The sequence below is a fragment of the Chaetodon auriga genome, chromosome 21, assembly GCF_051107435.1.
Source record: "Chaetodon auriga isolate fChaAug3 chromosome 21, fChaAug3.hap1, whole genome shotgun sequence".
NCBI lineage: Eukaryota > Metazoa > Chordata > Actinopteri > Chaetodontiformes > Chaetodontidae > Chaetodon > Chaetodon auriga.
The window spans coordinates 13325279-13338341 of record NC_135094.1 but is presented as its reverse complement, the minus strand read 5'-3'; the positions used below and the strand labels follow the sequence as shown (position 1 = coordinate 13338341).

The following is a 13063-nucleotide window of genomic DNA, read 5'->3' as shown; positions in this document are numbered from 1 at the left end:
CACTTCCCCGTGTGCAGCATTAGACAGAGCAGGCTTTTAAGAATACAGTAGATTCACCACTTTTTTGCATTAAGTACTGCAATATGTGTTTTCATGGTGGAAACACAAAAATGTTGGGAAAATTAGGTTTGTCTTGCACCTGCACCCCTGAGGTAGACTATGAGATGTAATATATAAATACCTCCTCCAGTAACAATATAAAGGCTTTGAGTGATAGATTTAAAAGCCAGATTCACTATAAATTCTTATTCAAGACTTGGAATGTTTTTAAGTGTGACTGGTGAAAATAGAATTTGCCATCCTGGGCAATATGAGTGTTTTATGTGAAGGTTGTTTGTGACATAATAGAACCAGAAACTTTCTTGCCCATTGTGCCTGTACAGGTAGGCTATATATTTCAAGTTTGCCATAAGCTTATCACACATGGTACATATCCTTTAAAATGGGGTGTAGTTCTTTATCTCACATGGGAAGGTAAATACTTCTATTTGATCAGGTTTTATGACGGAATTCATGAGCCTGCTGCAAGACATGAGTTGTGCCAGTTTGTTTGTGCAGCAGTCTGGATCTTTCTCCACAGACTGAATGATTCAAAACCTCCAGCATCAGGGACTGTGTCCTCTGAAGGGAGACTAGGCTGCATTCCTGCTCTAATATCATTAGCTAAACATGCTTCTTATCAGGTTTCTTATCATTGGTGCCAAGTGGGCCTAAAAGAATGCTCGCTCACTCTCTTTGTCTCTGTTTGTTCCTCGTTTTCTCCTTTTCTTAATGTTTTTCTCTTTGACCCAGTGAGAATAAGAGGTCAAGTGTAGGTGGTCTGTTAACACCTGCACATTATGCTCTACGTTTTTGAGAGAGTGAGGGGGTGAGAGAGAGAGAGAGAGAGAGAGAGAGAGAGAGAGAGAGAGAGAGGCTCCCTCCCCTCCGTCCCTCTCCAGCTCCACTTCCAGCTGTTGCCACATTCTTCCACACGTCGCCATTGGCTGAGGCCGCCGGCTTGTTGCGTTTGTGTACGTTTGGAGTGTGTGTTCGTGTACGCGCGTGTGTGCGTAAACGCGACAGCGGACTCAAAGTATCTCCCAGACACCCAGGTTGCGCATGCAGCACAGGGGATGTGCTGGCTGTCAAGAAAGAGACTGTAATCTGAACACAGGGAGAAGTGACAGAATATTTCCGGGACTTTGTTCAGGCGACTAAATAGCGGGTCTCTGCGCTGCTGCGTCTTTTTCTGCACAATGACAGAGGTGGCTTCAATACTGGTAAGCGCTTTTGTTGAGGCGTAAATTGACGGAATTCGCATGTTTTCATGAGTTTAAATGAGCGTTTCTCAGTTAGGAAGTTTATTGAAAGTCTTTCATGGTGTTTCAACAGCCACTGATGTTTAATCCGCAGCTCAGGGAGTTCTTTGTCGCGTTAAACTAAATCTCATCCGACTTTAATTCCAGATTTTTGTTGTCAGCAAATGAAATACAGGCACAGTTTTGTTTGTTTCTTGGCTACTGAATAAAAAAAACCCGTTATAGAGATAAAGGCATAATATAGTCTAAGTGATTCAGCTGAACTCGACCCAAAGACACTTGACTGCTGGTGACCTGGACTCTAATATGTGAATATAATACACTTTTTAATTCCATTGTCTTGTATTATTATGTTTATGATACCTTTGCCCACAAAGCCAAACACTATCACTAACTCAACCATTATGGGTACAGCAGTCAAAACCAGTTATTCCGTTAACCCAACACAGTGGTGGAATGTAACTAAGTACATTTGCTCAGGCTTTGTGGTTGTAGGCCTACTTTACTTGAGTATTTCCATTTGAAGCCACTTACTTATTCTCCACTGCAGTTCAGATGGAGATTTTGTGCTATTTACTCCGCTATATTTGTCTGACAGCTTTAGATACTACTTCAAATTACAATTTTTTATGCCCTTCCTGCCCAGCGACAGCCATGTCTCCCCAAAGGTGATCATTTTTCATCTGAATATTTGTTTAAAGTTTTCCTATATGGGTTAGGGAAATCCTCCTACTTCTGAAGATAAACATACTATTTCAAACCCCTCTTCAGTTTTCATATTTTTTTGTGAAAAGTGGACTTTTTAATGCTTCTGAGTGAATATCGATATTCAGTATAAATTATGACTTCCACACAGGGAAGTCATTAAGGTCAGGCTATTCTGGCTAGGTGTTTTTGTTTCCCAGAAATTTAAGATGGCTACCCTTTGGCAAGTGAGACAAATTAGCAATTTACATAACTCAAGAGGACCCAGATGGCTTTGCAGCGTTGTGACAGAAATGTTTTTTCATGTTCTTGAAGTGTTATTTTCACATACATGGACTGTATCAGTGGGCCTTGACATATCTGTGATATGAGTGCATCACTCTGGCACAAGCTGGTGCACCTAAATTATTCCATGACTCAGATGAGGAATCTACACTTGTTGTATGAGTTCATCAAAGCACAACATGTTGCTTCCCATCTAATGCAGCCAATCATGTGGCCTCAACCCATAAATTTAAGAAACCAAACCAAGGGGCAACCTCAGAAATTTTAGTCTTACCACCTCCCACCTCTTCAAAGCCTCAGATCTCTATGAATCAAGGGTGAATTAATAGTATAAGAGTGTCTGTGGTATGTGAGTGTGTGTTAAAGTGTGGCATTAAGACACGGGCCAGTGTTTTTAAACTGATCTGACATTTTATTACCTTTAATTTCACAGTGAGGAAATAATATACAGTTTAACACTTGTGAAGTTGGAGATGTGGAGTCGGTCCTGTCAGTTAAGTTGAAACAAGTTGTATGCATTATATTATGGCTCTTCATCCATGTGTAATTATTAGGTTGTGCATTTGTCTTTGGTGAGTCCCACTCCAGCACTTTACCCAGCTCGCAGTGCATGTGTGTCTTTCGTATCTTTACAGGAGTACCTCACCACAGAGAATTAATACAAACTCAAAATAGGTACAAGTTTAAATCTCCACATGTGGTTTCATTACAGCAACACTGCCAGCAGAATGCTAAGCTAATGTTAAAACCATTATAGCTGTCAAGTTGGCGGTGTCCATGATGAGGAAACCAGGAGGATGTAACTATTCTGTCACAAGGATTCAACATACCAACACTGTATACACTGTAATACCTAGAGTTACACCAGGTTTATGCTGTATGTGCACACACAGAAACCAGACACAACGTAAATCAGGTAAAAGAAAAGGATGTTTGGAGTGCATAGAAGTCTGTCTGACTCTCCAGAGTAGACTGCAGCAGTTGCAGTCAAATAGCTAAAAATGCACTACACAGACATTTGGATACATGTAATGTTTATATAAGCTAAATGCCTGGATTGTCAGTGCAGTATAGGATCATATTTTGTCCGGAGGCCAATGGTGCAACTTGGGGAAACTTTTTTTTTGCTTCACCATTAATCTCTTTTCCTTCATCTCTGGATTCTTTAGTCTGCCTTTTAATCCAGTTCCTTGTCTTTGTCTCCCAGTCTCCCCCACACGCTCAGTTAGTCTCTCTTGTTATCTCAAAGGACATCTTTTTGCCTTCCTTTTCTCTATCCAGCAGTCACAGTTCAGTTCACCCTGTAAGCTATGTTACTAATATGGGTAATATGTCCCTCTAACAATTTACTGTCCCTCCTTGTCTCTCTGTCATATCCGGCCCCTCAGAAACCCAAACATCAGTTGATCCCCTGCATATGGCAGTGAAGGTATTGGGCTTTTCCAAAGACACACCTACCCTCGATAGAAATTCAAGATAGATTTCCTCCAGGTTTGAGTCAGCTGCAATAACAATAGACTTTCTTTCCTGTGAGGATCTTGCATTTTGGTCAAAACGGGAATCGGACTGTGAGAGAGTTAGAGTTGGAGAACAATGCTGGTGGATGTTTGTTGTGTTTTTGCAGGGGTTCAAGGTCGAGCTGTGTTAATCAGCCTGCAGAGATTTCACCAAAACACACACACACACACACACACGCACAGGAACACACATACACCCTCAAAGACACATGCATCCACACATGATGAAGTAAATGTTTCTTATGTGGACCAGTGACAGAAAAACAGCATTTTATGTCCAAAGGCATAACCTGTATGTGCATCTGTGTTGTGTGGGAATGTTGACATCTATAGTGTATGTGCATGCACAAGACATATCTTAACCTAATTAAAGTTCTGTTGAAGACATTACTGCAGACAAAGCATAGAGTGTAGTGAAGAAAAAGGACGAAGATAACCCCATTTAGCCCTATGAGTTGCTCTATAAGAGGCACAGAGAGAGAGAGGGACTCCATATTAAACAGCATCTGTGATACAATGCTGGCTTTGTCAGGTGGGAGGAGGAGAGGGTAATGCTGGAATGTAAGGGGAGGGGATGTTAGTGAGAGTCAGAGGGATGGAGAAAGAGAGATAAAGACAGAGAAAGAGGCAAAGACACAGTATTAAACGCTTAAAGAGCAAATAAAACACATCAAGCACGTGAGAGAGGAAATCAGGTTGGAAGGCGGTGTTTTTAAGCAAATAAGATACAGGTAATATAATCAAAAATAAACAGACAGACATGAGAGGGAAGAAGAAGACTTATCTTGGCTTCATATAAATGAAAGGAAAGAAAGGGAACGGAGATCCTGTGATGAACAAGTGATTCCATTTAGTCACATTTTGAAGAGCATTGTCTTCACAGTTTGGGAAACGGGATGACTGATTAATTGCATGCAAGCACTAAAGCTCCAAATCTGCACAATCATGTGGTGCTCTGCTGTCTTTGCAAGAGCATCCATTGTGCATGAAAAAAAAGTGTTCCTGCAGCAAGTCTACAAGCAGCTTAAAAGTCACCTTGGCAGCAGCTAGATGTATCATTATTCCCACCCCCATTTCCATTTGTTGGTTAACTGTATACGCCCAGCACATAGCCATCATCTCAAGCTTAATGGTTTGAAACACCCTCTACCCTAAGGCCGGTGTTAGCTGCCTCAATGAAGCAGTCACACGGCGAACATTCAATATCAGCATTAAGAATACCACGATGCTGATTATTTTGTCTGTTGAATGTAGTCTCCTGTCCCCTCTGCTAAGACATCATTGTTGGTGTCTGCACACGTATCTTAATAGCCAAGCTCAGCTAACAACTCCAATATAGCAACAATGTATTGAGCAAAATTTCAAGAATTGCACCTGAGAGGATTCGGTATGCACATTCAGACAGTTGTAGACTGAGAATGTTAAATGCTTATCTTTATTTTAATCTGGTAAACTGCCATATTGAAGATTTAACCCGAGTTTTGTTGCATAAAAACAGACACATGCAAGTGTCTTAACCGTCCCAACCGGTGCACTAAAAAAAAGTCTGTTCTAAATCAGTGACATTAAAAACAATTGGATTGTCCTGAGATGCAGTTATGAGACTGCAGACTGCAACAGAAACAGACAGAAACAATAATGAAAGAGAGAGAAAGACAAAACAGATGTAGAGGAAATACAAAAAGAGAAGGGACTCAACAGACGGATGAAAGCAGAGGGTGAAGAAAACAAAGGGATGAAATGAAACTATCTGAGAATGCAGGATGCGTCCCTCCGCTTTATGAGCCCTCTCTCAATCTTCCATTCTCTCTTTTCCCCCTCACCCCATATTTCTCTCCCATTCTCTCGATCTCCCCCTCTGTCTCCAGATGCAGAGCAAATTTTGGGGAGACTCAGCTGTTCTACAGATGGGATCAAAAGGAGATTGTGTGTGTGCGTGCATGTCCTTGTTCTTGTGTCCTTGTGATTTTAAAATGCTGTATTACTGACATTGTTTTAGCTGGTCTTCAGTTAGGGCTAGTTCAGGTTTAGAACACCAGATTTAGGATTAAAGTTAGTAGTCTATTAAAAGTAGGTCAGGGCTGTGCCTTTAGGATATTTTCCCATTGGTCAACTTTCCCATAAAAGGAAAAATTTACCTTTGAAAACGCTCCCAGTCTTTCATATCATTCCATTCCAGGAATAAGTTTGTGATGAAACGTTGAAGTTTACTTGCCCTCTTTCCCTCGGCTTGCCTCATGTGTTATTCACTTGATCACCTATATTTCCAGACTGCATTGTCAGTTTTCAATTGACTGAACCCGTTTACTGGGGTCATTTTCTTGTAAGCATGCATGCAATCAGACTTCTGTCCACAGCCAGGGAAATAACTGCAAAGGTCCTCACAAATACATCACACTATTTATGTATTTCCAAGTTTCTCTAAACCTGCCTAGACCTTCCAGAATTCTCAAACTTAAGCTCTCTAGTCCAGATGCTGTGATAGCATCAGTTTTGGTGATGGGAGATTGTATAGACCCCTCAGGTTACCATCTGAAATCTGAAAATCTAGAAGGGGGGGTTGACACACCTCACTGCTTTGCTTAAACTAGAGCACAACAAGGCCAAAGACTTGTCTTGACCTGCCCAGAGTGGCGCACACCTGGTGAAGAAGCAGGGGGTATATGGGCAAAAAAGAGCAACAGAGAGACAATGAGGAGGAACAATGGAGTAAATAAAAGAGAAACTATGTTTATATGTGGAAGGGAGAGTCAAGGAGGTAAGAAAGAACTTAGACGAAGGAAGCGGGAGGCAAAGTTGCAGCACAGCCCCCCTCAGATTTGAAATTTGACTTTGACCTGCATTTTTCTTCAGTGCTCTATAGCACCTATGCATTTGTCCAGCTGATGTTGCCATCATACACCGTGTGTTTGCTTTGTCTACACGAGTGAGGGAAAGAAATCAGTGGAATGCGGGGCCTCATATCTTCATGTGATAACAAAAAGAGCTGATGTGTGACTTTATTTGTAGATGTTTTCGTATGCATAGGGGTTACAGGGGCAGCTGAAAGGTGAAGAATAGCAAGTGTGTGTGTGTGTGTGTGTGTGTGTGTGTGTGTGTGTGTGTGTGAGTGTGTTGTAAGGTAATAAGGGTGTCAAAGCAGCAAAGGAAGTGACCTCAGAGAGGAAATTGTTGCTGAATTAAAGGAAATGGTATGGAGCTGCATGGCTTTGATTTGTGCTTCCTCTGCTGGTGATTGGAAAAAAGTAAGAAAAAGAGGAAGAGTGGGATTAAAAAGGCAGAAAAACGGGAAAGCACAAGAGAGCGCTTCAGAGACAGGAAGGAAAAAGTATTGAAAAGAAATAAGATGGTGTAGACTATGAGGTGGATAATGTGTAGTTTTACAGGATTATTACAGGATATCATGGAGGAAGGGGAGGAGGATAACAAGGAGAGAGAGGAGGAAGAGAGGAAGGAGGTGACAGACGGTGGAAAAGGAAATGTGGTCGGGGTGGTTTCCCATATACTGTAATCATCTCTGCTTTGGTGAGAAGCATTTCACTCATCCATCTGGGTGTTTGTGCCTTTTAAATGATGTGAATGCACACATAAACAGAAGCAAGGCTGTTTTTCCTGTATTGAATTGAAGGGTACAGCAGGGATGTCCTTGGCGCTGGATCTGAACATGTTTACTCAAACGTGCACGCACATACACACACACACACAGACATCTTTGAGGCATTTTTGATTTTGTTTCTTTTTATCTCGCTCTGTTTTCATTCTCCTTTATAGTTTGTCATTCTCTTCCTTTTATGCCAGTCTAATCCTGCCCTGCTATGTTTTCTCTTGGCATCCTACTTATTCCCACCCTTTAAACATTCTGACTTTTTTTTTCTTGGATTCCACTGTCATCTAATACAAAAAAAGAATAGTCAATACACTGAAGCCCCAGTGGCCCTTTAAGACATAAATGTTTATTATAACCAAGGATGCACTGGACAAAACAAACAGTCCACAGATGACTGTGCTATTGTGAGGTTTGTCCTGGTTTGAGGTTTGAATTTCATCAACATTTGCATAAACAAGTTTAAATTTTGGCCCCACAGTGGCGCTAGAGGAGAGCTCAGGGGGGTACCAATATATTAGCAACTATCATCTGGGTACCATGAATGCCCTGGACCAAACTGTTGGACATACAGGTCACGCAACTCATGGACATCGCTATCATTAGGCTCTGCTGCTAGTTGGCTGAAAAACACACACAGACTCACACACACTCACACACACAGTTGTGTTTCCATTACATAGAGTTCCATTCATTTCCCAGGCTCTTATCCGAGCCATAACCACTACTTACCTAACCCTAACCTTAACACAAACCTGCACGCTAAATTGTAATGATTTACACTGTGGGGACTTGCATTTTGTCCCCATAAGGAAGGCGAGTCCCTACAATGTAACTGTGTTCAGATTTGCGTCCCCACAACATGAGTAATACATGTCCACACACACACTCAGACACTCACGCTGACATAATGTATAACCCTATCCATGACCTGAACCTAATTCTAACCGAACCCTTCAAACCAAGTCTTAACTGTCAGACAACTCTTTGAAGTTGTGAGGACGGGCTAAAATGTCCTCACTTTCCAAAAATGTCCCCATTCTGTTGGTTAGAAACTCCTCACTGCGTAGCAAGTACAAGTACACACACACACACACACACACACACACAGAGTGAAGCTGGTTTGCAGCGGGAGGAGCTGGTAGAAAAGTTCCACGAAAACAGAGTTCCCACGACTTGTTGGTTATGGTCTGCCATCATACTGCCTGGTGCTTTGAAAGAGAGAGAGAGAGAGCGAGAGAGAGAGAGAGAGAGAGAGAGAGTGTGTGTGTGTGTGTGTGTGTGTGTGTGTGTGTGTGTGTGTATTTTTTTCCTCCCAAGTGGTATTTTCCCTATGGAACACTTTCACAGAGAAAGTTCCTCTCATGTGGCAGCAGCTGGGCATGCGATGCACGGTTGTTTTTTCTCTGTGTGTATGTGTGTGTGTGTGTGTGTGTGTGTGTGTGTGTGTGTGTGTGTGTATGTGTGTGTAATTGAGTGTGGTTATACGCCTATACATATGAGCATTGTGTGCAGATGTGTCCAACTTTTTTCTACCTACTCTTGTTATTATGTTTGCCTACATGTACAGAATATGTGTGTATATACTCCCTCTTTCAGCACAGGCAGTTAGCATGTTTATAACCTTTATTTGATCAGATAAATGCCGAGAATAAGATCCCATTTAAAAGGGAGACCTGAACACATATGAAATAATACAAGATATTTAACAGCTATAATATACATTTGAATAGAAAAACCTGATTCAAAACAGAACATATAGTAAAGTATAATCCAATTAATTAAAAAATAATAATAATTATATTTGTGGTATTAATCAGATGATTTTCCATTTCTCCATCTTAACTGCAGGACTCTGAGATGATGTTCCAACCAGAGTCAGATCAGATGTCTCCAGTTGAACCCAAGGTGAGAGAACACACACACCTACCCCCACATACACACACCCCTTTATTTAAAAAGGACCAGAGCAATAAAAAACTATATATCATTCTACAGAATGCTTTTAAGAGTCAACTTTTTATAATCTTACAAGTATGAAGAATATACCAGTGATACATAGATTATGTGTGAGAATGACCTTCCCGCTCTGAATGATGCCTGTAGTCTCCTCCGCTGGACCTGATTGACACAGGGAAGGGACTGAAGGTCCAGACAGCCACGCCTCATCTGGTGAGCCTGGGCAGCGGGAGGCTGAGTGTGGCAATCACCCTGCTGCCACTGAAAGAAGGTAACACACACACACACATACACACACACACACACACACACACACACACACACACACACACAGCACAGAAACACATACTCCATGGGCTAGGATTACTAGGCCAAACAGTGGCTATTCATCTCCCCCTCTCTTGCCAATGACCAGATCATGGAGTTTTTAAATGAATGTCATTTTTCATAAGTCGTGTAAAGCTGTCACCTGTGGTGAAAGCAGACCTTTACAGTGTACTCCCTTCCCTCCTCATCCCTCACTCGTTCCTTTGTTTCCCTGCCTTTCCGCGCTCTACTTCTCCCCTCTTTTTTGCCACCCATCCCTTAATTTCCGCGGTTACTGGAGAGAAAGGGGGAGTGTGATGGGGGGAAAGCGATACTCTGTGCTGGGTCGCAGTAAAGTTGAGACAAAGAGCCAACACTATTTCCTCCCACGGGGCTCTTTTGGACTGAAAACTCATGTACATCCACATCCCTGGTTATTTATTTTCATTTTCACTGAGGATGAAAATTATTCTTGGTTAATGCAGGCCAACACTCCACCAACCCAAAACAGTTCTAAAACAGACTCACACATCATGGTTTCACAACACCGACTGCTACAACTGAGAGAAAGCACCCATTCCATTCAACTGAAATCCATACTGCTCCTTGGAGAAGTAGTTTTCAAATCAGTTCAAGCTGTTTTTTCATTCAACAAATTACACCCTGCAAATATTGACAGGAAAGATGTACTGTGCATGTGAGTACACACAGACACGCACACACATTCACGAGATCAGCAAGCCACAGACGCCATATGTTAATTATTATTCCAGTTAGTGTGCCAAACACATGATAAGAGATGGGAGCAAAGAAAGAGAGATCACCAACATGATAAAGCGAGAGACATGCTTTTACAACTGATTAAAATTCAATAGCCTGCAGATAGCACATGGAATACTAATCCAAACTGACTGACATTAGATTGAAAGCATTGAAAGTTGGTGAGTGTCTGTCCGTAGTAGGAAAACACTGGCGACTCTCACACACACTTGTAGAGTTAACATGTCCTGCGTGGATCACAAAGCTCTCATTATGCAGAAAGACAGACACTTCTTGTTTCGTCTCCTCTCAGCCATGAGAATGGTGCTGTGAAAAACTGTGCTTGTGTTTAAATGGATGGATTTATTCACTTTTTAATTGAGGCTGCAGGCAGTATGACAAACTATGAACTGTAGTAAACCATACATCCACATGAATGCAGATAAACTGGTTAATTTCTCCTTTAAGGCTAAGTGTGAGTTCAGCCACTTATGAACAACATGTGTCACAGTATTTGGACTGATGTGGATCCATCCAAAGACTGACTGTATTGGTAAAATCAGCATTGTAATGTTTCATATTTCAAATAATTATTATTTTTTTTTGCATAACCTCTTCCGCATAATTTTCCACACACTTTCACAATCTCCCAGCTTGGTGTGCCCTTCCATGAGGAATGTCAACAATGTGAACACACCATTTTAGGAGAACTGAGGGTCTATTTTTCTCCAAAATGTGAAGAGTGAGGATGAATAACTAGTTAAAAGTCACAATACTGAAGTGGCCTTTTTAAAGTGTGGATCTCAGACCACCCATATGCTTCAAAAGACAGTTTAAGTTTGACTTGTAAAGATGTTGTCCACTAATAATCAGTCTTCCACAGAGATGTGCAGATCTAAACAATGACTGACACACTGTCAAGCCTAATTAGAATTATATGTTTTCTATGCTTTTTATTTTACTGATGATCACGTTTATTGTTTTACGTTCCAGGGGTGACCCGCATAGGCAGAGAAGATGCTCCAATTCCTCAGGATATCACCATCCAGGGACCCGGCATCGAGGCAGAGCACTGTCTCATCATCAATGAAGGTTGATGTCAGTTCACTTTGTATGAAATGAATTCATAGTATTGGCAAGCCTCTGAATTAAGAGCTGGGAAGTGTGTATTAGAATTGCTGCCCAGTTTGCATCTTTACTTTTCTAAGTGTGCGTGGGCCAATAACTCTTCCTTTAACCAGGAAGGCTTGTTATATTTTTGTTAAAAACTGCTGAATCTACTGAAAACAAACTATTTTGTCATGTTTTGAAGCTATTTAAATCAAACTCAAACAGAATCAGTTACAGTTCCCATATTACATGGCTACAATCTTCAATTGTTTCAATAAAAATAATGTTTCAACATGAATACGGGATTGAGTGAACTATTAAGATGGATATCTTTCAGTTGATTGTCAGTGTATTGTGTCAATCAAAGAATATCTTTGAAGACACGGAGAAAAACCGAGTGATTGATTGCCATCCCGAGGTTGTTTTTGTTCCTGTGTGGTACAGCCTATGTAATTACTAGGCTAAGAATTCAGACCAAAGCCTTGTAGTGAGGACAGAAATAGCATGGCTTTTTGTGCATGTTATGATTAAAATGGGGAGTGTAGTAGGGAGAGTGTAGTTAAGAGTTATCTTTCAACGAGGAAATACTAGCAATTTACATTTTGGAATAGTGAGTACCTTGGCCTGAACGTATACTTACCCCTTATTTCCTCATCATTATCTATAACACAGGAGGGGTGGTGACCCTGGACCCCTGTGGTCACCTCTGCAGTCTGGATGGAGTACAGGTCACTGTGCCCACACCACTCACACAGGGTAAGACACATGCACACACAGTACGCTGTCCATCAGGTGTGTCACTTAGCAGCGCACACCAAGCCAACACAAGTATTGAAATATTGCCATCTGCTGGTCAATAAAAGACGTGGCCTGAGAGTTGACTTGATGGCATGGAGGGAACATACTTTCAGTATTTCATAACTCCTGTGGTGTGTGTGTGTGTGTGTGTGTGTGTGTGTGAAAGGGAGAGAGTTTTTAGTTTGTGGTTTGGTTAACTTGCATTCCTTTCAGTATGTGTACAAGTCATGAGGGTACAGTTAACATTGTGCTGACGTTTTGCATGGAAACAGCATGGTGCACGGTATGTTTGCGTGTGTGTATTTTCACATAAATGTACGGGCCTCTGTGTGTGAACATTCCCACTTGTTTGTGTGTGTGTGTGTGTTTTGAATGATGTAATGCATATGTGTGTACCTCTGGTTTGGTTTAATTCGTAGTGGTTTGGAACAGCTAGCTGCTAGTGAGTCACAGCTTCCAGCAACTGTAGAGGATACACTACTCATCGAACTGTGTTATGGTAGACTGCAGAAAACTGACACACAAAGTAGCCCATTCTCTTATCTTGATGTCTACCCCTGCCCACGTGCCTGTGTCTGTTCTTTGTCTGCCAGTATCTTGATCAGTTTTTCTCTTCTCTGCCCTGTCACCTCTTCTCCCAAAATCCCTTTTCCAGTAGCAGAGCTCTCCCCGTTTCACTGTTTTTGCCTTATGTAACAATTTCCACTCTGTTTTCCTTG

General features: G+C 41.5%; 1 protein-coding gene across 5 annotated transcripts in view; it reads left to right on the top strand.

The window, feature by feature from the left end:
• The first annotated feature begins 1076 nt into the window (after nucleotides 1-1076).
• Nucleotides 1077-13063, top strand: part of phldb2b (pleckstrin homology-like domain, family B, member 2b) — a 39897-nt gene continuing 27910 nt past the window's right edge. For 3 of the 5 annotated variants that reach the window (XM_076761683.1, XM_076761681.1, XM_076761680.1), the window contains exons 1-5: nucleotides 1078-1262; nucleotides 9264-9320; nucleotides 9519-9642; nucleotides 11430-11528; nucleotides 12219-12302. In XM_076761683.1, the coding sequence (XP_076617798.1) occupies nucleotides 1239-1262; nucleotides 9264-9320; nucleotides 9519-9642; nucleotides 11430-11528; nucleotides 12219-12302 (388 nt within the window). In that variant the 5' untranslated portion in view covers nucleotides 1078-1238. Of the gene's footprint in view, nucleotides 1263-9263; nucleotides 9321-9518; nucleotides 9643-11429; nucleotides 11529-12218; nucleotides 12303-13063 lie in introns of all 5 variants that reach the window. The other 2 variants (XM_076761679.1, XM_076761678.1) reach the window with 1 other exon arrangement.